The sequence below is a fragment of the Artibeus jamaicensis genome, unplaced genomic scaffold, assembly GCF_021234435.1.
Source record: "Artibeus jamaicensis isolate MK-2021 breed Jamaican fruit bat unplaced genomic scaffold, CSHL_Jam_final scaffold_1964, whole genome shotgun sequence".
Lineage (NCBI taxonomy): Eukaryota > Metazoa > Chordata > Mammalia > Chiroptera > Phyllostomidae > Artibeus > Artibeus jamaicensis.
In genome coordinates, this window is record NW_026522030.1 from 5270880 (window position 1) to 5298505 (window position 27626).

The 27626-nt window shown below is 43.0% G+C and overlaps 1 protein-coding gene across 2 annotated transcripts in view; it reads right to left on the reverse strand.

Moving 5' to 3' along the window:
• The window catches only part of PAPPA (pappalysin 1), a 221280-nt gene that overhangs the window by 123476 nt on the left and 70178 nt on the right, over positions 1-27626 (reverse strand). For both annotated transcript variants that reach the window (XR_008389935.1, XM_037154716.2), the window contains exon 7: positions 20490-20988. Coding sequence is in view for 1 of the 2 variants with exons in the window: in XM_037154716.2 (XP_037010611.2) it covers positions 20490-20988 (499 nt within the window). In the remaining variant the exon portion in view is untranslated. The remainder of the gene's footprint in view (positions 1-20489; positions 20989-27626) is intronic.

Below are 27626 nucleotides of genomic sequence, written 5' to 3' on the forward strand. Positions count from 1 at the left end.
TTGTGGGCTGGGGGGGTGGGGTGGATTTCATAAACAAAAGGGCAATGTCAAAAAAACTCAAGTTCTCCTCCCCATTTGTTATTTCAGCTGTTGTGAGGGCTGGGGTTGTTTGGGTAAGACCAGTAAGATAACAGGTGTAGGGGCAATGGAGAGGAAATGTCTCGTGACTCTCAACACAGCAACCATGAGCTGGAGTCTACACGCACTGAAGGGCTCTGGTAAGGAACATACCCTCCCTGAGACTACTGGGCTTATTACCTGAAGGAGAGTCTGTGTTAGTGCTGGAGCAGATAGTGAATTGGGGGTAGACCAGAAGTCCCTGGGGATTCTAGTAGTGCTCTGTCAATGAAAACTAAGCAGGTAAAATGCATAAAAATCTTGAGACATCATATAGATGAATATATCAATAACTGTTGCTTTATAAACCTCTGGAATGCTGATTTATTGGAAAATTATATACTTTCTTTTTTACTTTAGTTTAAACAATATTTTATCTACCTCTAGACTAATGAATGTATACTTTTCTTGCTGCTACTTCCAAAACTCCAATACTGTGGCGGGGAAAGGCTGTTTCCCCCAGGGCATAAGTGAAGGCCCAGATACAGATGACATGCTTTCTACATTCCTTTTGCTCTATAATGTGCAGGCGTGTCTTATATTAAACAAATCTAACCACGTTACAGCATAAAATAAGTTTTCTTTAGGCTACATCCCAGGCCACTGGGGGCATGTGGTCACTCTCTGAAGCAAATGGAACACTTCTGTGAAAATATGTGAGTGTGAAGAGTATTCCTCTACATTGTGTTTTTCATTTTGTGGTGTGTGTCACAGATGATTTATGGCTGATAATATTTAAGGTACTGTGATAATATTTGTGAATGTTTCCCTCCTCCCTCCTACTTTGCCCCCCTCCTCCCCTCTTCCTTGTCCTCCTTCTCAATAAATACAACTCTGAGGCAGGCAAACAATGTGTTTCTATCCTGACTTCATCACTTCCTCCAGAGAAGCTGGGGCGGGGGTTCCACTGCCATGAACCTATTTCTTATGAGTCACAGACCTGGCCTCACAGCATTTCCTACAGGTGAAATATGAGAACATAGATAAAGCACATATGTGCCCAGCCTATGGTAAATAAATAATAAGTATTAGCCTATTACTATTAATTATTGACATTCTTATTCTCTAGCGTTACACTGTACTCTCTTCACTAGAGGGAATGAAGTAACAGATAACTACATTACCCTTGGTTAGGTAAACCCAGGAATGGGGGACATCATCTATCATACGTTTCCAAGCTTGATGGAAAGTCTCTTTCTACGACATCATTTGGCTAGATCACTCTCAGTGCCTGCCTGCCACTTGCCTTCTCTCCAGGTGGTTATTCCAACTTCTGAAAATTCTGGATCCCAGGTTTGTCTTTTCCACAGGGGCAGGGGGATCTGTCTCCTGATAACTTCCATCCACTGCCCTCGTTCTAAACCACTAGCATCTCATGGCACATATGTGATTGGTAGACAAACCTTAATAAGCCTCCTTCTTCCAACTGTATGTATGTGGCCCATGTGTCATCTCGTGGAAGCCTGGGGTCATTATTCCAAGTTTACAGATAGGAAAATAGAAACCCAGGTCACCCCCTTCAGAGAAAGGTAGGAAAGGGGTAACAGGGTACACCTGTGATTACAAAGATTATGTTTTCCTACTGATGCCTTCTTGTGATAAAACAACTTTTTCTCCAAGCTAAAGTCAAATGAATGTGGAACACAGGCTCTTTTCTCAGGAACGCAGGTAGAAGAGAAGTCTCTCAGGACCAGCTAGTGGCTTCTGAAGGCTTTGCTGAAGGTTAAGACCTATTTCATGGTTGGTTTAAAAGTAGGACATTTATTTCAAGTCATTCCTTTCAGCTGCTCCTAAAACCATCTGGAAAGTCTTACACTGTCACTCAAACTCCTTCCCTTCCGTGCCTCCCACATGCAGTCAGGCCCTGGGCCCTGTCAATTCTTCCCACCCATAAGCTTCCGTATCACTACCCAGCATCCCAGCTGCCTCCAAGGTCTCACCCTGGATGGGTGAAGCAGCCTCTGTCTTGCCCCCCGGCCTCTAGCTCTTCCATCTATGTCCCTCTTCCAGTCTTGCCAACACCATGAGAGTTTCTTAGATCCGAAGCTGCTTTCCAACCCCAAATCTTCTCAGTGTAGGACGAGCAAGCTGAAAAACTGCCCACTTGTATTTTGTTTGGAACCAAAATTCTACCACTTTGTCTGAAGCAGGATGAGTTTCATCACTTACGATTTCTTTCATGGAATTCTGGGTGCCATTTTAAATTTAAAAGAAAAGCTAACCTCCACTAGAATTTAGTCATCCATTCTTCAAACTGCTTCTCAGATTAATTTCACATTTCTAGCTAATAGCTAGCTTTAAGTTGCAGTATTTAAATGTGGTGAGATTATTTATCTTTTGAAGAGTTGATTGGTTTTGAAGGGTTATTTTGTGCCTCCTTTGTATGACTTTAAAAAAATGTTTTTAACATTTAGCTATTGTCTTTCACAAATGTCTTAAATGACACATCTGTCTCAGGTTTGCATTTCTAGCAATTAGAAACAAAAATACTGGCATTCTTCACTGGTATGATTTTTCCATATTCCTCCTCAGAAATGTCATACTGTTGGTAATATATATTGAATTTGGGGTATGATCTTGTAAGAAAATTTAGTTACAGTCTGTAGAATCTTAAGAACACTACTATATGCACCATATGACTGCTTTTGGCAAAAATTTATATTACTTAAAGTGTTTATGTGTAGTTAATGTGGTACGCCAATTAAACCCATCAGAAATCTATAGACATGTCGCTTCATTTCCTTGGCTGTATTTTTTTTTAATTCTCACCTGAGGATATATTTTTATTGATTTTAGAGAGAAAAGGTGGGAGAGAGAAATAGGGAGAGACAGAGAGAGGGAAAGAGAGAGATGTCAAAGAGAAACTTTGATGGGAGAGAGAAACGTGCATCAGTTGCCTCTCGCACGTGCCCCCACTGGGGATTAAACCTAGGTATGTGCCCTGACCGGGAATCAAACCTACAACCTTTTGATGTAGGGGATGATGATCCAACCAACTGAGCCACCCAGCCAGGGCTGCCTCTGTCCTTCTCCCTTTCAATTAGAATATGTGAGTCCTGTCCCATACCCACATAACGATAAAAAGAAATAGGGAAGCACCACAGGGGAGGAAGGAGAGAGCACCTCACTGCGCTGTGGAGACACCCCACTTTGTTCGTTCCAGGAACCCCTGTCTGAGCCTCTCAGTCACGCCTACTGGTGGCATATTGTTTCCATATCAAGCACTCACTCACCCCTCTCTGTCCGTCCAAACAGTGTAACGGAACTGTGTTATACTTCTTTGAAACGCCTTCTTGTGCAATAATAATAGCGGTTGTAGTTTCCGTTTGTTGACTATCATGTGCCAGACACTATCTCTAGTATCTCCTATGAATAATCTCATTTAACCAAACAACATTTCCTCGAATAATTATTATTCTCTCCCAGTTGAGATAAAACAACAACAGTAAGGAACAACAACAACAACAAAAGCAGCTAATACTTAGGAGACTGAAGCTAGTGCCCATAGTCACACTGTTTTTGTCATGGGGCAGGGACTTGAGTCAGAGCTGTCTGATTTCATCCCAAGTCACTGCTTTCTGGAGGTGGAAGCTGTTATGAACTGAAAACTATATATACATAGCAGAGCAGAGGTTAAAGGATCTAGTTTTGAACCAAGTACAATCGCATTCTAAGGCCTGACAGAAAATTCTAAAAGTCAGGAGAAATGCACATTCTCTTAAATACTACCAGCAGCCATTCCCCCCTCTGACCACCCATTTCTTTTTCTATCTAGGAAATGGGAATCTGGGAAGCATGTGATGATCAGCTCTGCAATCCAGAGCTCTAATTTAATGAGAAGAGCATCATTGCATCTTTCTGTTACGAGCTCCTCCATAGGCTAGGAATTGCCTCAGCAGTTAAAACTCTGCACTGAAAATGGGTGCCCTCCCGCCCAGATTGTCTAAGCTGGGAGACAGGGTGTGAGGGCCCACTGGGATGCCTCCAGCTCAGGAAAATCCCAGAATTCCAGTTCTGCTCCGGGCTAAGCATCAGAGGGTAACGCCTGGGCACTCTGTATACCTGCTCTCAGCCAAGAGTGGGGCGAGAAGGAAACAACTACCTATACGCCTAAGGTGGTGTGCAAAGGGACTATATACATACCATTACTGTTATTTTAATTGCAAAATGTACTAATTATATAGAAGGGTATAGGGAACACAGTAACAAACATTCTTGGACTTACTACCCAACTGTGCCAAAATATAGATTTTGCTGTAGTTTCTTCATATCTTTTACTTTTGATGTAAACAAGTTAAATATACTATTTTGTATGCTTGTTTTCAACCCACCTATGTGCTCTTCCTGCATCCTGTTTCTCTGCCTCCCATGAATGGTTTTATACATTTTGCACATATGCATTGTTTTGCATATTTTAAATGTGTTAATACTATATCATTATGTTGCTGGGTTTTTTTTTCTTGCCCAGCATTATTTTTTGATTACAGGTATTGATACATATAGAACTTGCTCATTATTCGCTGACATAAATATTTTACTGTATGAATATACCACTTATTTTCACCATTCTTTTCTTGATAGATACCTAGGTTGTTTCTATTATTATTGCTATCATTATTATTTAATCATTTTGCTTGTATTTCCAATAATGTTGCCTTAAATGTTTGTGCGCATGTTTCTTTGTACATAGAGCAAGAGTTGTCTAAAGAAAATATATCCAAGTGGTATTGCTAGGTTGAAGGTAATTGCATCTTCAAGTTCATTAGACATTGCCAAAATATTTTCCAAAATGCTTGTACTAATGAATATGCCTACCAACACACTTCACATTGCTCTAGGCCCTTGCCAGAACTCGATGCTGCCAAACATTTAATTTTTGCCAATTTGATTAGTATTAAATGATAGCTCATTGTTTTATTTTGCCTTTCCCTGATTATTGGCAAGACAGGTTATCATCTCATGTGTTTGCTGACCATGTAGGTTTCTAGCTATGTTCACTGTTTGTTCATCATATTTGCCTATTTTAAATTGGGTTCTTTTTTCTTTATTGATATGTGTGTGGATTCACGTATACAAAGTCCTTTGCAATTACGGGTACTACCAAATACCATTGCCAACTCCCTGTCTCCTATGTTTTTATTTTGTTTATGCTGCTTTGTTGAATAGAATTTTAAATCATTTCCTTCATGATTTGTGCTTTTTGTGTCTTGTTGAATAAATGTTTCTTTACTCTAAGATCATAAAATAGTCTCCTCTATTTCCTCTGAATAGTTTTAATGTTTTTATTTGCACATAGATGCCTTCAATCACATATGACATAGTTTTTAAAATGATATGTGGTATGGACTGTTTTTCCCCACAAATGGATGAACCATTTGTCCAGCATTATGTCTGTGGTAGTTAATTCTTTCACTACTGAAGTATAAGACCTCGTTTGCCATATATCACTCAGGACTTAGGCAAGTTTTTTTCTGGCTTATCTTGTTTCATTGGTCTATTTTTCCTATGATCTTATCCATCACAGTCTATTTTAATTTCCATAGTTTTACCAAAGTCTTGATTTATGCTAGAAGTCTATGCTACAGGGACCTCTTTGCTTTTTTATGTGAATTTTGAGTTTCATTTCTTAAAATGCCTGTTGAGAGTGCAATTCCAATTCCATTTTCTTTATAGATGCATTTGAAGGGAAACCTGTATCACACTGTATCTTCCCATTTACACACACAGTGTATTTTTTTTATTTAGGTCATCTTTTATGGTTTCAGTAAAGTTTTAAAGCATCCTTCATAAAACTTGTGATTTTTTTATTAGAAATATATTCTAAGTCTAGGCATTTTATAGATGTCAATGCTATTGTAAATGGTAGTTATCTATCCGTCTGCACACATACACACAGGTACCTGTATATCTATATTAATAGTATCATATTTTGGGGCTGATAAAAAATAACTGTGTTTTATCAATTGTTATTCTATTTAGAAGTCCTCATAGACTATTTTATTAGTTCCAGTAATTTGTTGATTCTTCTTAATGTCCTATGTATGTGGGAAGGTCTCTTACAGATAAGACTAATGATAGTGTATTTCTTTTTAATATTCAGATTTTTATTTCTATTTCTTGTCCACTCAGTTGCCAAGACTTACAGCTCTCCCTTTATGCAAACTACATTAAAAAATGTGAGGTTCGGGGCTTGCTTGTCTAGTTCTCGGTTCCATTTTAGTTCTTGCCCCTGGTAATGTGTCTTTCTGATCTCGGTCATTCATTTTAAGAGATGCTAGTTACATCAGTTATATTTTATCTAGAATTCCAAGATAGATATTTGCATTGGAAATATTTTTAGGTTAGTTAGTTCACCAAACTGACATACTATTTTTAATATAAACCTGAAATGTAGAAACCATTTCTTTGCATTGCTCAGTTGGGGTTCAGTGTAGCTCAGTAATCTTCCCAAGGTCAGGGAGGTAACAGTCATGAAGTGTAATTTAAACCATGCTGTTTTCCTCTAGAACCCATGACTTTTCCATGACACTGAGTTGACTCCTTGGATAAGCACACACTGGTGAGCTCCACGTTAAGACCCAATCAAATGCAGAGCACTAAAACTGTCTGAAGAGGAGACGAGCTTCCCTTCATGGTCCTAAAGTCTTTGGAGGAGCTGCTACCCAACTAAATTCTATTTTATTTCTTATTTAGAACTTTAGAGAAAGATAGTTTTAGCACTAACACATCTTTAAAATAAAAGCTGATTTTTTTCCTCAGTTGAAAAGTGATAAGACATTATTAGAGTTCTTCATTTTTTTCTAACCATAAGGATTACATACACCTGTTTTAAAAACTTAGAAAACTATGTGAATTTAAAACAAAGTGAAGTCATCACAAATTCCATCACCTTGTGGTGACTACCAAGAACATTCTAATCACTTTTTGAACCTCCGAAGAACATTCATGTACCTTTTTATGTATAAATACACACACACACAATTTTCCATGACTAAGAAAATCACAAATCTGTTAATATAACTTCAGTTTTAGAGTTTATAAAAAAAGAGTATAGAAGAATTAAATCCAGTTAGTTAGCTTTAAGTTAGTTAGTTATACTTATGACTTTGACCACTTCTCCAAATTCTGGATCAATACATGTATATCATTTCCTTTGTTCATCCATTCATTCACCCTAATAGCATTCACCGAATCACCCCAGCTTCCCTTAGGTTTCTGGGATTCAAAGGTCAACAAAACAGGGTCCTACCTTTAGGACACTCATATGCTCACGCAAAAGAAAAATACATGAAAATGGAAGGCTTTAGCACAGTCTAAACACTGTGGGGGAGCAACGCCTGACCTAGGCTGAGGAGCAGGCTCTGAGCAGTGGCGTGGCTGGAGAAAGACACGGAGAAACCAAGCCAGGAGAAGGAGAAAAGAACTGGCTCTCTTGGCAGGGACAGAATTCCATCTGTTTCGTGGAAGACCATTTGGCAGCCAGTATAACTGGCTTACGGGGAAAGGTGGGAGACCAAACACACCTCGTGGAATGGAAGAGGTAGGAATGAATTGAGTACCCGCTACCATGTTTTGTCACTAGGCTAACTGTTTTCATATCCTATTTTACGGAAAGAGAACTAAAACGTACAATCAAATATCCTTCCCCATTAAGTGATTCTAGAGCTGTGTAGTCTTCTCAAGAGAATTTATTTCTTAACAATCACACATTAAGGTTACATACACACAGTATTTCCTCTATGTGATAATAATAATCACTTGATTCCAATTTATCTGTGTTCTCGCCCTGAATTTTCCCCCCCCTCTCTATTCATGTGGCACTTATTATTTTTTCTTTATTCACTCTGAATTCTTAAGAGAACATTTTACTTTTGTTTTAGGCTGAGAGGTACTCTGGTTTTACTTTTCATCAAGGGAGGTGGCTGTCAAGGATTTGGGACAGAGAGCATACTAAGCCCTTGGGGAGGAAGTTCTTGAAAGGCAGTCTGGCATCATAATGGATGTCCCCCCTGGGACACGTGTCGAGAAGAATGGCTATGGCTCTTCCATTGCCCTTGGTTGTGATGAATCAGTTCTCCTCTCTGGACCCTGCTGTCCTTGTACCATTAAAAATATATGTATATGGAGTTTCTGGTAAGAGATACTCCAAAGATGAAGACAACACCATCGCTGGTCTCAAGGAGTCCCAGGACAAAGGGGATGAGTTAAGTGCAGTGTGACTGTAATACAGGACAGTGCTGGAAGAGCACCCACAGGGAGGAAGACCAAATAGGGGCCAGAAGGATGAGAAAGGCTTAGGGAGACTTCTGACACCTAGATCAGGTCAATTCCTTTCAGTGGTATCTTTAGCACCCCATAGTCTTTATTCTAAAACTCAGCATTTGTTGTTGCAATTAGATGCTGAATGTGTGATATTCCCTGATGTATGTTAAGTGCTTCAAGGACAGGGAACATGTAAGCCTTTCTTTGCTATCTGTCTGTGCCTACCACAATGCCTGGCAGACACAGAATCGATTTCCAGCAATATCTGTGGAATGAACTCAAGTTTGAGACAGTGCACATGGGAAAATGTCAAAAGACACAAATCATGAGCCTGGTATTCTGAGCAGTAGGAACAGCAGGAAACAGAACCCGGGTCAACCTTTCTAGGTGAAGAACAGTCCTTCAGACTGAACTTCAGGTTGAACCAAAGGAAGTGCTACGGTTTTCCTAGAATGGTCTGTTTAGCGTGAACATAAACGTCAGAAGTCTCTGAGGCAAGATGCTGGGTCACCAAGCGATAAAGAGCCACTCTTATCAAAGCAGGGGGCCAGACACAAGGACTCCCTAAGGTCTCCCTACCCTTCCTCCAGTTGTGGAAGTCAGAATTAGATGTGCTAACTGGAGGTGAGATACTAAACCAACACCCATGTCTTCAGACAGCCCGGGGCTTCTTCCCCTCCCATGGATCTTTCCCTCCAGGCCCTACCACCCAGTGGACAGCAGCACTTTCCACCTCATACGCCCTGTAATAGAGCCAAGCTGTGATGCTGAGATCCTGTTGACGAGAAAGAATCTTTGTTTGGGAAAGTGGACTGTTGTCTTGGAATATCCACCCACTTATTTCTTCTGCTGACCACTGTGAGCTCCAACCCATGGTCTGGATTAAACGAATGAAGATCGAGATGACAGGAATACGAGAATCCACTGGGCATTCAGATCCCTCCCGATGGGAGGAGGACCCACCCCTCACACAGGTAACACAGAACTCACTCTTTGCACACTCACAATGCTGCCCTCATTCTGTGTAAGGCGGAGGAAGGAGCAAATGTATACATGCAACTGATTAATTCCAGAAGCCTTTGATAGAGTTGTCCAAAGATTTGCCCTGGTACCAATTTAAAACACAGTAGCCAATTTAATGAAACTAACAGTTTGCAGCCAAGGCCTTTGTTATTTTGTTTTAATCATCTTTTACCACCAATTGAAATAATTTTCTACTTTCTCAGTGCAAGGAAATAAAATACAAGGGGAAGAATGGAGGAACAATATGGAAATTATCAAAGACCCAGAGCTTCAAATCCTTGGTTAAGATAACAGCAGCCCCAAGACTTTAACCGGTTGTTTGAGTCACAGGGAGATTGGAAGGAACGTCTGGGGGAAACGCCACACCTGGAGAGCATTAAAGAAAAGGAGAGCGGAAAAGATCTACAAGGGACTCTTGTTTTTCCTGAATGCAACCAAAGGTGATGTGTGACAGCTTCCCCAAACACCCCTGCTGGTGATGGACAGGTCTCTTGATTACAGAGCAGGGGCTTGTGACAAGCTGACCAGTCGCCAAGGCCTCTGGGAGCCCAAACACCAGATACCGCTGGAGGTAAACAAGGCATGCAGCACAGTGTGAAAATCGAGGCCAAGCAGGGGCCAGTGAGTCGAGCTCAGGGACCCGGTGACAGCTGGTGATTGAGCGGCACTAACTGAACACAGTTGTTGAGACCAGGGGCCAGTGGGGAAAGCAATCTCCTTTCTCCTCCCTGTGGCCTCTCTGGGTGGCCAGCAATTTTATTACTGGCAGGGGGCAAGCCCAACGGCATTTTCAAATTTGGCGTCACATCTAAAACCAAATGGGGGGGGGCGGGGACTGGGCTTCTCTTTCTTCTCTCCCCCGCCCCACCCCGCGAATGCTTTGGGTTCCATGAAAGCCCGTGTGCAGTTAGCAAACTCCATTTCCCCTCCAATTTTGAAACCCATGTGCGCTTGGGGAAAATGTAATCCTTATGTTTCTGATTCATTTACACTTAACTCATCAAAACGCTATTTTGTAAGAGCCATTTGATGTCTGTGAAATCTTCTGAGCTCTTTTGTGAGCTTTGCTTCTTAGAAGCAGGAAGTCACGTTTCTGACGAGAGGGAGAACTTGAACCTAAAAGGTTGAGTTTGTTTTGAAACGAGGGCTCTTGCAGGGTCACGTGGCTCCCGAGCTTGGCCAAATGTGATCTCTCATTTCCTACACCACCCCCCTCACCAGCACCAGCTGCCATGACGTTACTGATATCAACTCTCCATGATTTCACTCTGAGCTTCCAACAGAGACTTCTCCAAGATCAGAGAGAACCGAACTCAAGTTTGAGTCCCAAGGTCTGGCCAAACTCCAGCATTTGGTTATATGGGGAAAGGAACACCTGGATTAGGAATAGGGAACCTGAGGTTCAATTCCTTGTTCTGCCATTTAAAGGGCTGTGTGACTTGGAGGAAGTGGCCTCCCTTCTCTGGGCTCAATTCTTTTCATTAGTAAAGTAGCAGAGCTTTAATGCCCCTCTGGGCCTGTGAATTTTTCAGTCTAATTCCTAGAAAGCAGGAGGTTTGAGTACCTCATAATTGTCTCTGTTTAAAGATTTGGGAGAGTGAGTTTGTATGCAAGGATCTTAGTTGATGAAGGAAACACAGAAATGTAGCGAACAGAGCTAGGAGAAGTCAGATATCACTTAGCCCATGTTTCTCATCGTGGGATGGATACTAGAGTGTGGAGAAGGGGAATAAATGGTCTCAAGTCACACAAGCATTTAATGGGAAAGTCCCGTTTTTTTTTTTTTTTACTAACATCCTTGGATGGAAGTTTCCAAACTCTCAGTTCATAGGATATTGAAACGGGGGAGGGGGAACCTCCTTCTCTTTCTGACAACAAGAATGTGAAAGCCAGCATTAGCATGTAAGGGGGGACTGGCATTTCTGCATGAGGCACAGTGAGGTGGCGTCTGGCTTGTATTAAAGCCCATGAGTGAATGATTAATCCGGGGTGGAAAACAAAGCCCATACCTTGTAACGTTATAGGTATTAGTGCTACAGAAGATTAACCCCAGGATGTCCCCAGGGACCTTCTCAGAACATTGGACTGCACTGAGGATCAGTGGATGATGAAAACAGGTGGTCACACAGGTCCTGTCTGCCCACCCCAAAGCACACACACTCATCTGTGTGCACACATTTGCACGGCCTCAAGCTCACCTTGACCGCTCCCACAGCTCTATGGAGGGGAAAATGTCATGGTTCGCAGTGAACCATAGTTACGTGCACTCACTGACTCACAGGCTGGCCATCGGAAGGCACTTTTGAGCTCATCTTCCTCCTCTCATTCCAACCCAAACATGCTTCTGCCTTCACGTGCTCTGGTCGGTGATGCCACCAACACAGGCATCTTCCACGACCCACTCACCTGCCTCCTCCCTCTGATCAGGCATCAAGTATCTCGAATCCATCAGGCTCGCTCAGCCCCACTCCCTTCCCTCCATCCCCACCGTGACTACCTTAGACCAGCGCCATCATCTCTTACTGCAGTTTAGGCAACACTGTCTCACTGCCCTTACTGTTTACCATCTGAGCCTCCAACCCCACTCAGAGAGCCACACACAGACAGAGAGCTGACCCCCTCACACCTAAAGGTGTACAGTGGCTCCCCAACCTCTCTAGATGAAGTCCAGACCCTACAGCATGGCAGTCTGGACCATTATGGCCAGCCTCCTCCCTACCTCTCTGGTCTCTTTGCTCAAACTCTCCTCTTCAAATTTTACCCCTCGGCCACCATGAGCAGGCAGTCTCCTCTCCCACCTGTCTATACCCTCCCTGCCTTCACTCAGATACCACCTTTTTCCAGAGGTTCTCACTGACTCTTTAACATGAGCGAGGAGCTCCTAGCCCACGTACTTCTCTTATCCTAATACCTTCCCTCACTGTTTTGTTACTATCTGTGGGCTTCTTACATTAATTAGAGGAAGGTCCTACAGGGCTGAGTAAGTCTCCCTTCCTGCCCAGGATATTATCCTTACTCCCCAGCACAAGGCGTGTTACAGACAGTGTTAAATGCCTGTTGAATGAACGGAAGACCGATTTACATCATCTTGTCTAATTCCTTCACAGTAGGGATGAGAAAACTGAGGCCCAAAGATGGAAGACTCTGCTGTAAAATTCTCTATTGTCCTTTTGATTCTCTAGTGGTTACTAGTCCAACTCACAGGTTAAAAGAAATAGCCTCAAATATACCAGATATCATCTATATTACCGTGGATTTCTGACTGCTTACTGACCTGCCCCAGAGTTTCCGTATTCATTCATTCATGCATGTGTTATTTACCTCCATCTACTGCCTGTCTGACCTTGCACGAGAAGCTGAACAATGTGGCCAAGCCTACCTAGTGCCCACCCCTAGTCAAAATGCCACTGAACCGGAAAGATGCACTGACACTTTCTAAAACTGTCGCTGAGGGAGAGCTTGATAAGCCCTACGAGGGAGAAGGTATGTCAGGGAGGAGCTCTGAGAGACCCGTGGTGCCTGAAAGGCTTTGGCTCACTGTCCGGACCTACTGCCAATGGGACATGAAACTTGCTCCCTGCACCCTGACAGAATCAGACACACTCAGTGATCTGAACCTAACATCTGCTCTGGGAATGCCCTTCAGAGTCAGCTACCTCTGCTTTCAGGTTCCAGAGCTCTGGGGCATCAGGCCCACAGATGGACAGTTGCAGACCAAGGACACAGCACAGTTTCCCATCAGCACTGGAATTCAGGCGTCCTGATCCAGGGCCAGCATTTTGGTGAGTTTCCTCTTTCCCACCCCCGCTTTAATTCAGCTACAGAGATTAAAGTGCAATTATCTTTTATTTCTTCTAATCCAACACCGAACCATAGCAACTCCAGTTAGAGATGAACGGGAAATGTTTTCATGTGTATGTCTGTGTACGTCCGCGTATGAGCCTTTTGCGCATACTCTCCGGCCTAGCCCTGGCCAAGAATAAGTGTAATGAAAAACCAAACAACAGAAAGAATCATAGACATTTAAATATCTTCAGAGCTGCCCAGACTGCACCATGTTCTTGCAGGTCTATTAGCTCATTAGTTGTTCAGGACACCCCTGGTGCAACTGTATGGCCAGGAATCACCCGCCCAGGAGCTGAGGCTCAGACTGCCAACGGGGCCCGGTCAGGGTCACACAGCAAGACAGTTGCGTGCTGGCCTGGGAATCGGATCTCCTGAGTCAGAGCTCAGCATCTCCAAAGTAAATGCCTGAGACTTTTGTTTTAACAGACACAATGTAAACCCACTAAGACCATCTCCGAGCACAGACTGGATGAACTGTTCACACTCGTCTTGCCAGTGTGCCCATGCGAGATAAATCCCTCCATTCTTCCCACCTCTGTAATTACTCTGACAGCTGTCATTTTCCTTCTCTTTCCTACTCCTTTGTTTTCTTAAAAATCAGGAATTGGAGCCTCCCAGCCAAGTCCAGTCCAATCTACTTGCCCCCAGTGTGAACAGCAAAAGAAGAATCAGGTGACATCCAGGACACCTCCGCAGCCTGATTTCACTAACTCACTGTTTTCCAAAGAAACCCTTGGACAGTCCTCGAATCAGAAATGAAACCAAGGTCTATTTCTCCATTGCAGGAAGTAACATTTCTCCTCATTCTCACTTCTCAGACCAGAAATGGGAGTCACTGGGCAGCCTCCGATATATCACCAAGTCCTCCAAAACAGACCTCCAATTCATCCACTTTTCCATGCAAATAACCATAATCTCTGGTTTGGACTTTATCAAAAAGCCCTGAGTGGACTCTCACTCTTTCCCAATCCTTTCTTCACAGAAAACCTGGAGCAATTTGATCACAACACAAATTGAATTGGCTTAGTCCCCTATTTCCTAACTTCATAAAAAGGGCCATTTCCCCTTCCTTTAAAGAGTGATTATACTCCGTATAACCTCTCATACTGACCATCTTTAGTTTACATTTATGTTTTTATTTAGAATATTTTTCAGTTCAGCTTTCCCATCCAATGATAAGATTCAGAATTACAGTGCCAGCATTGAGATCAACAGGTCCTAAGGACTTGTTATTGAATGAATGAATGAATGAATGAATTTATCAACAGAGTCCTAGGCCCACCATTTCACTCCTATGGGTCTTCTTTAACATCTGTAGAAGAGACAATGTAATGGCCCACTTGCTATAAAGTTCAGTAGTGCATCAGCCTGATACATAGAAAATTTTAAGATAAGAGATTTCAGTGGTGCTGGCACCAGATGGATGCTTCATACTTTCAGAATTGTGAAGGTGCCTGCAGACAGTCAGCACTTTTATTGCTGCTGCAGAATCCGGGGATCTGTTGATTTTACGAAACCCTCTTGTTTACCCGAATGTTCTCGGAACCTGTATTTCATTCTGAGAGGTAGTTGGCCCCAGACTGATGAGAGGGAGTTACAGGTGGATGATGCCCAGCTTCCAGAAATAGAGTAAGATTGTGCTGACACTGTGCCCTGCTAGCCTGGGCCAGGAACAGAAGTATGCACTCTGGGCTTGGAGAAACAGGTCTCACTCCTGATGCTGCTCCCCTGTCCTGGTGGGCAGAACATGCCACCTAAGCTATACCATGTTGGACAGGCCTGGGAGAAGGCCCCCCCGGGGAGGAGGTCTACCCTGCAGTATGCACTTCAGCAACAGGATACTGGAAACCATGCTGGTCTGACTGTGCCCATACTTCATAAAGACTCTTGTTCCTCATCTACTTAAATGTTCAGAAAACAAGTGTGAAATGTGTTACCGTCTGTGTGTTTAGTCTAGCACTTCTTGAAAACCATAAAAGCTAGTTTTGACATCTACTTGCTCCATCCATCGAGATGCCGCAATGTTCTTTGCTGGTCCTCACAACAATGGTCGATTGTGTTCTACAGTTTGCCAGGTACATCCTTTGGGGTCAGGCAAGATGTCAAACTGGACTCTGGCATCTAATAACTGTGGGACTTAAGACTCTTTGAGTCTTAGCTTCCCCATCTAAAAATAAGGTTCACTGGTACATACACCTAATGGCTAGGCTTATGAAAGATACAGGGCATACTAGGAGGGACCCAAAACCAGATTTTTATTTATAAAAATTATGCATTTATTCTTACATGTGTAAACTTCAGTCACCTTAAAAATACCCTCCATTTGAGGCAATACACCTATTGAGACATTTTTTCCACTGCTCAAAACAGTTTTTGAACTTGTCAATTTTGATGTCTTTTAGTGCTTCTGCTGCTTTTTGTTTCACCTCTCCCACATCAGCAAAATGTTTCCCTGTGAGGGCTTTTTTTCATCCAGGAAACAACAACAAAAAAGTCACTCAGGGAAAGATCGGGTGAATAGGGAGGGCAAGGCACAGGGGATCAAGCTGTTTTTGGTTAAAAACTGCTGAACACTCAGCGTGGTATGGGCAGGTGAGCTCATAAATCACCCATCATGAAATGGGCAAACACGTTAAAGAGTCTCCAAAAAAAAAAAATCACTGAAGCTGAATTCAGTCTCTCACAACAACGCCAGCTAGTACACTCATACAGATGGGTTCTAGTAGGGAAAGCCTGTACTACAAGCAGATAATTCCAGTTTTTTGGGGGGAGTCCCCCCTTCTATATGAAGTATTCACTACACGATAGCTATTATTAGCAGTCAAATTAGTATTACTAGTAGAGGATGCTCCTAGCTTATGCGAAGATAGTTAACACAATGACCAAATTTAGGCTCCCAAATGAGGGCAGAACCCTGGCTGGTTTTGTGACCTCTTTCATCTTCAGAATGTGGCATGTTCCCCAGCACAGAAAGCATGCATGCTAAATATAAATGATTACTCAGAGTAACTTCATATATGATAGCACCCTCTGGACTACCTGCTTCACCCTAGATTCTAATATCACTGATAGATACGCAAGAAGGCTGACATTAAAATTCCAATTTAACAGATGGCAAAATTGAGGTATTAAGAGATTAACAACCAAACATAAATGAAAGACATTAGAAGTCCAAGAGGATATGTAAATAGCCAGTAAATAACTGAAAGATGCTCACTCAAGATGTTCAGTCACAAAAAAAAAAAAAAAAAAAAAAAAGCTTCATTTTTTTTCAAGTCTTTACTTCTTGGAGAAATCTAAAGATTCCATACTGACCTAAGCAGCATGGTGCCCAGTGAAGAAGCAAGTCAAGTTGACAGTCAAGTTGAGAAACAAAATCTTCCCTGCTCTTTCTTCCCAGCCACACGCATAAAGAACTGTCTGTGTAACTCGTGTTGCTGGGCTCCAAGACTGGGTCACAGGAACTGACTGTGGAGGCCTGTGAGTCGTAAGCCTGTCATCTTCTTGCTGTATCTTGAACTTTCACCAGCTTGGATGCATGTCTGAGCACCAGAATTCTGCCTTTGCATTATTCCAGCAGGCAGCGTTGTGGTTGAGAAGGTGGAATTTGGCATAAGACCTGGCTCTGTCATCACCAGCTATAGTAGGTTGGATGAGTAAATTTTCTGAGCTCTAGCTTTTTCTCTGAGCTTCGCCTGCCTCACAAATATTTGTAAGGCACTTAAAGCAGAGAGACTATTCAGTAAGTGATAGTTATAATTATATGGTTATGGTCCACACACTACACATTTCACTAGGGCATCCAGAACCAGTGAGGTCCACTCTGCATACTAATTCTTATAGACAATCTCTGCAGAGTTACTTTTACTAAAAAAAAAAAAAAAAATGAGTGAATGAGTCACCTGTTACTTAAGAACATCATCTAGCCACACAGAATTGCGTAACGTGTTTTCCCCTCATTTTACACATAAGAAAATTGAAGCCTAAATAAGTGACGCAATGTGTCTTAATGTCATATGGTGAGTTAGGAGCAGAGCTGGCGCTGGCCCCCTTTTTCTCTGTTCGTGTCACTTCCCATTCCACGAAGGGATTTCTACTTAAGGGAGAGGTTCCACATTACTTCCTCGTCCCGGCCAAAAGCAATCAGTCTCCTGGAGGCGTCCCTGGGGAGAGCACAGAAGCCTGTCCCTTCATCAATGTCATACCTTGGGAAACTATCTCCAGTATAGATAACAGAAAGAATAAATATTTTTGCTGAGAGAAAAAAAATGAAGACAAAGGTCAAAGGGGATCATGTAATGGGTTGAGTCAGGGAAGGAAAAAAACATGCATTTTTTCCCTCCCTTCTCTTTTTCTCCCAAACAGTCTTTATATAGAACTTGCATATGAGCCAATTTATTTGATATGGAAAAAATGTGAAAGCAGCAAAATAAACACACACACACATACACACACAGAGGTATTTGTGTTGGAGTTCAGAATTTGAATTACTAAGAGATAAAGGAGCTGAAATGGCAGGTTGACTTGGAATGATATTTTACTTTGTTCAGAGTCTCAGAGAACATTCAGGTCAGGAAATCCAGCCCAGCCCAGCCCAGCCCAGATCTCCAATAAATTTCTTGAGACTCAAGAAAGCAAAGAGAAAGGCCAGCAAATGCCTCCAGTCAGCCCTTATGCTTGTCACACAGTAGGGACTAAACATTTGTTGAGGGAATGAAAGAACCAAAGGTACCCAAGAGCGTGGACCTGGATAGTGGTGGTTTTGGGAGCAAATCGGCACAGGATTAGGCATTTTTAGTAAGTCGTGAAGGTCTTTAGCACTAAACTGTGAATGTCTACACGGAAGGATCCAGGTCTGAGTCATCCCTCTAATCTCCACATCCCAGCACAGACTCTGGCGCACAGACTCCAGCACACAGAACATTCTCAATGCTTATTTGTAGATTGAATGAGGAGTTGTATGAGTGAAAGAGACCTTGTAGATTCCTGGGCCTTGGAGATCATTTAGAACAGCAGCTATCAAACCTCAACCAAATCAGAGTCATCTGAAGAAGCCAGAGTTTCTGATTCAGTCATCTGGGCTGGGGCCTAAGGACCTGGCTTTCTAAGTACCCACCCGATGTCAGTGCTGCTGGTTGTGGGCCACACTTTTGAGAACCTGATTTAGCACAGTGGTTCTTAAACTTGGCTGCACATTATAATTACCTGGTGTAATTTTAAAAGTCTGTTGGTCAGGCCTTAGCCTTACCAATTGAGTCAAAATCTGGGAGGGGAAGGAAGGGTTGAGAGGTTATGCAAGTTGAATGCAGGCAGTTTTAAAATGTCCCAAATTTTCATCTTGTGTAACCAAGTTTGAGAGCCACTAATCCAGGGAAACCTCCTCCGTGTAGAGGAGGCCTCTGAAGACCAGAACGACTAACTTCTGATCACACAACAAGTTAGAAACTTCGCTGAAAACAGAACTCAGGTGTTTTTACGTCCTCGGTTTAACTCCCACCATTCCACACTTATCAACCAATGCCAGCTCTCACAGGCTCATAACTTGAAGCAAAAAATGAAAGCTGTGTTTGAACTGAGGTTTTAAGACATGTATTATTTATTACCTCCATTGTTTTATAAAGAAATTTTAAGTGGATGCATATTTATGAAACTTTACTACTCTAGACAAGTTAGGAGATGGAAGAGACAGGGTTATGGAATATTTTCAAGGCAAGACGATTCTTCAAATTTTAAGTACAGTCTCAAACACAAACCCAGTGCTCCCTCTGAGTTCTTAAACAGATGTTCTTCATCTCTGAGTCAATGAATGGGCAAGGGTTTGCTTGTGATGTGCACATTAATTGCTGGCATGTAAAAGGAAGTGCTGGTAAAGTGTTTGAAAGTGGTTCTGTCTCTTAAAAAGATTAAAAGTTTCCTCCAGAACTTGGTTTCTATTAATGATTGGCTTAGTAAATATTTTCAAGTAGACAGAGCACAGATTGTGTCTTATATCATCTTAGAATCAAAGAAAGAGCCACAAAAGGCCCATAGAAACCATCGACTTCAACATTTTCATCACACGGAAGAGGAAATTGAGGCTCAAAGAGATTGACTGATTTATCTAACATTAGTAAGTGGACTGGCTGGAATTAAACACAAGGCGTCTGACTCCTGAGCTATTGTTCTTTCCAAAACTCAAAGTACTGTATTCCCTACCAACATCCATTGCACATAATAAAAGTTCAACAAATGTTTGGAGATTGACTTCACAGAGACTTGGTACCCAAATGAGGTGGCTAAGGCTCCCTCACTTATTAGGTTAAAGCAGAAGTTGGAATCACATCATTAACTGAACACTGGTTAAGTGCACTGGTGTAGGAGTCACCACTTCCTAGCTGTGTGGTATCGGACACATGACTTCACATCTCTAAGCTGCAGTTGTCTTCTTTGTAAAATGAGAATAAAATGAGGGCTGTGGATGCAGAGAGGATGAGACATGTAAAAGACGTAAAGACCTTAGCCCATTGTTTGCTATATAGGAAAAGCACTAAAGACTTCATTATAATGTGGCCTCCCTTATTAAACATAAATCCTGAGGATGGTTGAGGAAGGTGTAGTAGAGAGGTGCCTTGAGACATACACATATATTAGGGAGAAACACTATGTCATATGAAAGCATTGGGTATCGAAAAGCATCATGGAGATCAAATGGGTTTTACCCTCTGTTTCAATTCAGAAAACGAATCAAGGACCACTACTGGTGATATTCACCCTCAAACAAAATTTTCATGAAAATACCCAGGAACACAGCTAATTCCCAGCCAACCTGCTATAATCCACTTCACCTTCCTCTCACCCACTAAAGAAGCAATCAGGATACATAAATCTTCTTCAAGTTAACATAAAAAAGAAATCACTAGCAAAGTTTAATTATTCTACCTTCCTTAGTAATAAATGACTTCCCCACTGCTAATCTCATCCAACTGTTGGGAAAATTAAGTTACAGAAAGTGAGGGATGCTTAGTGTCACACGTTACAGTCTTCACCAGCATCCAAGCCTCCTAGTTCGTTGTCCATTGCTCTTCCCACCATATCAATTCTGTCTTGTTAAGAATATTCTCTATATAATGCCACATTATAAATCCCGACATGTGAGTCTGGCTATGATGAAACTTCTTGGAGTCCTGGACTCAATGACCCTCCTTTTACCCCTCCATAGTCTATACACATAGCCCTCTCCCTTATCTAGAAAGTTCACTTACATGTCTGTGAATCTTCTGTTGAGATGCAGGAGGGAGGCCACGTCCACCTGGAGAGGAGGGTCCCGGACCACCTTGTACTGTATGGGCTTACACTCGAGGCAGAGTGGACTGTCTGCAATGGAGGTCAACACGGCAGCATCAATCTCCAGGTGTTCATCCAACGTGTAGATCTGGATGCCATATATCTCCTCAACCACATCCCGGAGTTTGACGGTCAGTGGAATATCGCAGAAGACATTCTGAGGGCCCAGGGAGATGTTCTTCCCTGTAGTACTTAATAGTTTGATGTCATTGACAGCCCCACTAGAGTCCCAGTCAGTGGAGACAAAGGTCACCCAGATTGTCAGAGATTCAGGGACCAAAGGGTAACGGAATTCCAGTTCAAGATAGCAACCCTGTGGCTCAGGGCAAGCTGGAGGGACTGTGTGTGGGTTGACTGCTGAATTTGGGCTCCAGGTGCGGACACTGGACTTACAAGGCTGTTCAACATCTGGATGACCTATGGAGAAGAGATGAAGATATGAGTTCCTAAAAAATGGATGTTCAGTTTGATCTTTGGAGCATTCTAGAACCTTAGAAGAGGTTGCCTTGACTAGAACTCAGACAGAGGGGAAAAGAAAGGGAAAATTCTCAGTGTTTCAGTGAATCAGCTGTAAGCATAGTATCCAGCTCATCCACACCACTGTAACAGAAATCTTAAATGAATCACCATTTGGTCAATACTATATTCAAGTAAGTGTTCTACGACTGAGTTAATGCCTAAAGTTTTCTTCCTCATCTCCCACGTGATGACTCCATGCCCAGGATGGAAAGAAGAAAGGGACAAATATTTGTCAAACACTCGGTCCCATAAACTTGTTTAACTCTTGTAAGGACTCATTTTGGAGGTGAGAAAATATGGAATGAAAAGACCCAAGTCTCACAACTTAAAGTGTGAAGGTCAGCGTTAGAAGCTAGTATTGTCTCTTCTGGAAGTCTATACTCTTTGTCTGCACTATTAGATTCAGGGGCCCCTGAAATACACTAGAATTCCCATGGTGTTGCCCTTGGTGCAACCTGTTTGTAATAACAGAAGGGCCAGGAACCTTCACCAAAGAAGAGGTGAGCATGGATAGCTTCTTCCCCCTGGACTGAGGATTCTGGGAGGAAACTGTCTAGAGCCATGAATGACAGTGCTGGAAGACAGCCCTGGAGCCATCTTATCTCTCCTCCTCTCCTTGTCTACATGAGGTCATATCATACCAAGCTCTGTCCAGCCTAACTCAGGATGGGGAGGGTTGGCTGAGGAGGGGCGAGAAGGAAGGAGGGATTCTTCTGCTCTTTCCTCTTGGAGACAATGCCTCATTACCGCTGATCTCAGACTGCAGGGACTTCTGAATTTTTCTCCACTGAGATCACCAGTCCTAGACCCTCAGAGAGCTCTCTTCTTCACTGCTGAGAATAGTAATCAGGTCTCAATGTAGTGATTGGCCTCTAATTTGTTTAAGGGAGTCTAGCAAGAGATACAGATCAGATGGTAAGGTTAGGATGGAGGATCTTAAGGGGTTCTATCTGCCACATTTTTTTCCTCTTTAGCATTAATGGTTGGTGGAGGGTGGGGGTGCTGGACATTTCTAAAGCAAAAGGGAAAAAGCAGTATTGATCAGAAAACGCTTTGTGATGCTGTTACAGAATAACAGGAATCACCACAATATAGAAACTACAGTCATTTGAGGTGGAAAAGCTATTGCAGTGAAAGTTGTAAATGCCACCAAACTCCTCGCCTCTGGCCACCAAGAGAGAAGAGAGAAGACACCAAGTGGAGATGGAGAAGAGAAGAAAGAGGGGGACAAGAAAAACTGAACACATCAGAACATGGAGAGATGGACATAGCTTTAAAATTCCCTCCACCCCTCCTTGGCTAGGCTCCTTGGCTAGGCTCATTCATCTGTTGCAGCAAATGCTGGCTAGAAGAGATCAGGAATTTCAGTCAAAGGCACTCCCCACCTGAGCTGAAGCCTTCCTTGCCATCTACCCTGCACCTCACTGAGTTCCTGACTCTCCTGACTGTGTGGTGTTGACACACATGTATCACTTATTCACTCAATATGCTTTACTGAGGATAGCATTTTAATATATATGAATCATGTTCATAGCCATTAGTTCATCCATCCGCTTGACACCAACATCCTGCAGGATTGCTATCATTTCTTGTCTCTGTTTTGTAGTTCTCTTTCACTCAACACCTTACAGCTATTGTCTGGTCCAAGGATAGTGAACATAGTGGGTTCTCAGTTCGTATATGTTAAACAAAGAATGTTATGTTTTGTTAACATAAAGTTAAAGAAGTCGGTGCCCTATGGAGTACTGGAGCCTGCTGCATCATGGCGAGTGCCAGGTATACACTCTGCTCCCTCCGTGGGCTTTCTCCTGGAACTGGGAAGGGCTGGAACAATCTTTTTCTTTTCCTTGGGGAAAATGACTGTCAGTGGTGGGAAGCTGCAGGAGAGCAAAGATGACAAATCCATTTGGCTCATGCTTTCTCCCTGTTTTCTTGTTATCCAATAGAGGGGCCAAATGCTTTCCGAAGGACAGGACGGTGAGCCTCGTCATTATGCTCCAGTAAGTAAAACAGGAATAGAAATCTTAACAAGGTTGGTTACCAGAGACAAGCATGTAGGTATAACAAAAGAACCTCAGGTGTCACTGAGTTTAACCCACCACCAAAGCAGCAATCCCTTTAATAGTATCGGGCTGCACCAACTGACCATCCTCTATGTGCCTGGCATGGTGCCAAGCACGTTATATGCTTTGGCTCTTGTCCTCCTGGCAATAAGTATGTGGTACAGGTCTTACGACACTCATTTTCAAGAAGAGGAAACCGAGACTCTGATGGTTAAGTAATTCCCTGATGGGGAGTAGAGTATTACGTGATACTGTTGGTCCAGGCAGTGTGCCAGGCTTTGAATCCCTGAAAGTTGGGTTAAAATATCAGCTATCCAGCCTCACATGGAGCCACCTACTGTAATAGCATCGCCCAGGGGTGCTTTAACACTCAAATGGGATGAAATATTTAGTAGATGCTTACACATCTCTTAGCTCTGTTCTCAAAAGTGAGGAGGAATTCACAAGGAAAAGCTTGTGAGGAGGTGGCACTCCAACAAAGAGAACAGTGGACAGAGAATGTCCATTCTGATGACTATGGTTTTGAGAGCAAAGGGACAGCAGGGAGTGATAAGGCTGGCAAATTAAAGAGCCCCCTGGTTATGAAGGGTCTTGTGTGTCACTTTAAGGGGATGAACTTTATATTGAGATAGATGGGGAGCTACCGAAGAATTTTAATCAAACGAGTGAAGGTTGTCACTTAGAATAAGCATTGTGTAGAGATGCAGATACTATTTATCCATCCATCCATCCATCCATCCATCCATCCATCCATGCATTCACAACATAATTATTGAGTGCCTGGCTTATGTCCAGGGTTGACTGGGCCCAGAAAAAACAGGTTTCTAAAGACATGGTCTCTGCCCTCACAAAGCTTCTAGTCTGGTGAATCCAGTTAGGAGACTTTTGTACTGAATCAGACAATGCACAGCTGGGTCTTGGGAGAAGAGAATATCGCAGGAGAAAAGGAAATACCAGGGTTCCTCCTAAGGAGAAAAATGGGCATGGGTAGGGAGTTGATTAAATGTATGATGGTAAGGTAGGGAGAAAGGCTGAGAAAAGAAGAGAAATTGAGGAATGAAGAAAGAAAGGGAAAAACAGAGGTGGGGGAGGGGGAGGGAGGGGGAGAGAGAAAAGTGTAAAGGTACTGTTACTTCACTATCCATAAATATCCTTCTATACATACAGCAACTGGAGGAAAAGTCACGTGTTTATATAAGCTGTCCACTAGAAATGAGGCCAAATATGTGTATAAAATATATTTATACATACTTATGCTGATTTAAATTTACATTTATGAAGATCTATACAGACATCTATTATATATTTATGTGTATATACACTGCAGCTGTTGACACAAATACAGTTAATGAAAACTTGGAGCCAAGTTTCTTCCAGATGAATACTTCAGCACACCTGAAATACTCTAGGCAGTAAATGGGAGAAAGACTCACACAAAGAAGAAAAAAATAGGAAACAGCGCCATGTGTTAATCTCTCACGGAAAACCCAATGCTTGTAACGTAGTAGATGCTTGCGTAAGTGATCTTAATTGGGATTTGAGCCAGTCAGATCTAGCCATTTAATTACTGGGCTACAAATGTAGTGTGGTAGAGAATACCTCAAAAAAGAACTTATCTATGAAACACAGTTTTTGCTAAAAAGATAGGAAAATGGGTTTCTTTGGATTACAACCACTTTCTGTGGACAAAGGTAAGAATTCCTGGCACTGCACTTAACTGAAGTTCACGGAATGGAGTTAACAAAACATTGTGGGCATTCAATAAATATGTTAAATGAAGAATCTTCTAATCTGTAAAAGTATGGAGTTGAAATGAAGACATCGCAAGTGCCTGGAATATTAGAGCTAGACAGGGCATTGATTCTGTGGATAAGACGCTCTCTTCAGAGAAGCTAAGTGAGTCCCTCAAGGGCACAGAACACACTGATGGATAAGCTGGAGCCAAGATCAGACCTCTTTCTCCACCCCACCTCCATGCTCTTTCACCAACCCCAAAGATACGTCTGGCATTGCTCACAGATTTGAGAGTTTTATGTTAGTTTGGGAAGTCCAAAAGCTTAAACATGCAAAGATAAATAGGATGAAAATGAGTTGAGAAATAAATTGCAGAGTTTGGCTCATGGAAAAGTTTATTTCTTCAAGGATATTAAAAAGAGTCTGAGCCAAAGGGATCACAGAGCCTGTAATGGGATGCTCTAAAAAAAGAATTGCGTCTTTTCCTGGCCTGCATGTACTAAATTTACACATCCTGAAGGAGAACCCGGGGTTGCTGGGCTTCCTTGGAGGCCTGAGTCAGCTCAGACAACCAGGGGGCTTGGCGTTTCCAGTTAACTCATTTCTGCATAGCACGCTTTCAGAGGGCCAGGGACAAACTTGGAACAGATGTAAACCATCGGCAGTTGGGGTGAATGGAGGTGTGGGCAGATGTTTGGAAATTATTTCATTCACACAAGTGGTAGAACAAGCCGAGATAGTTTTATCCAGAGGAGGCTCAGGGGAGAGCCCTGCTGATCCTACCTTCCAAATATCTCTCAATTTCATTGACTCCTCTCCTTTCTCATTGGCACTGACCACATCCAGGCCACCAGAATACCTGTCCCGGATGCCTGCAATAGCCATGTGGGTGTTCCCTTTCCCCCAACATGCTCCGTGCCACCCCTCTCTCTTCTCCACAGAGCAACCCAAGCAACCTTCATATCACTATGCACATTGCACCGAATCCCAGACCCCTGACGAGGCATGTGGTGTCTCCGCACAGCCCTCGGGGGAAACCCAATCCATCCCTGGTCTGGTCATTCCACATCTCACCCAGTCCAACCTCGCCCCATCCCACACTTTGCTCTTTATGCTCAAATCCACGTAAGCTCCTCTAGCACTACCAAAGATCCTTTGTTTCATTGGGTGGTACCTATCAGTAATTATCATATTGTAAATTGAAGTGGAGAAGCCTTAAAATATGAGCACACATAAGCATGTGCTCCATAGGCTGTCAGGGTAATGATGATATCACATTTCATGGCACTTCTGAAAAGCTCTACTATACTCTCAGGAGAGAGTGATAGTGAAAAAGTTAACCATGTCATGGTATCATTATGAAAATAATTTTAGACTTTGAGGACACCCTAAAATGTCTCCAGCAACCTCATAAGCCTCCAGGTCACACTGAGCAAACCACTACTCTAAGCATATGAAATGTCTTTAGAATTCTCAAGTGCACCTTACGCACTGGTGCGGTGACGTTTTCCAGAAAGCCTGAGTCTCCAGTGCTGGGGGCAGTCCCCTCCCTCCTGGCCCGGCAGTGCTCCATACTTCTATTAGCACAGGCCTTACCACACCGAAGGGTGATCGTCCATGTCCAGCTCAGACTCCCCCATTATGTCAGCTCAGCCTTGCCTGCGCGTCCAGCCCAGTGCCTGGCACGCAGTTCCCGTGGTGGTCACAGATGAAACTGGCTCACTCTCAGCAAGTCCATAAAGTGCTGCCCCGTAAGAGATACACACTTTGTTCTGTGAGAACCCGACATGAGTTAGGTTTGGGGGGAAGGAACCTCATGACTGCAGATTTCAGGAAAGACTTTCTAACAAATGGAGCTAGAACAGGAAGGCCAAGCAATATGCAAACTGGTGCTAGAGGAGCCTCCATGAGGGATGGAGGGCACTGGGGGCTTCCGGCACCCGGTGAGAACCGGAACTGGATGACCCCGAGCATCCCGTCCAAGCCTGATGGCCTATGATTCTGAAGGGCTGAACCGAGGATTTCTCCAGACACCCATCTCGCTTCACATTCCAGATGGGCTTGTTTAGAGTTCCCGACTCTCATTTTTATTTTAAGCTGCTTTGGAAGATGAAGCATGGTGTTGTCATTTTTCTCCTTCACTTGCCTCTCTGATCCCTCTGTTGTGCTTTATTCTATCTCTGGCTCTTTCTTTTCAACCTTCTTTCTAAAAATATAGAGGAAAACAGAGGAGTTCTCATTGAACCTCAATGAGGAATCAGACTCTGTCCCCTCTGAGGGACTAGTGTCCTCACACAGGGATGGCTGGCCTGAGCTGACCTGCACAGGAGCAAAAGGGACTGATGGGGCGGGGGGTGTGGGTTCTAAGTGTGTGTGTATGAGGGAGAGCGAGGCAGAAGCCTGAGAAGAAAACGTGGACTCTCTATCGGCCCGGCTTCAGGAACTAGATCTGAGCCCTAGGGCAAGAGATTGCAGAAGGAAACAGAATAGGCATTCTCCAAGTTCCAATTCTCCAAGTTCCGAGTTGCCCTGCGTCAGGGCCACAGTGCAGTGAATCCCTGGGCAGAAGGCACTCTCCTAATTTCCACAGAAAAACCAAGTGAATCTGGCAGTGACTGAGACTGTAAGAGAACACAGAGATCTGGTCCCTGGGATGCTTGGGGGACTCCCTCTGAGCCCATAACAGTAGCAATTATGAAGAGCTTCCCTCAAGGGTCTTACACATAAATGGATCCCAAA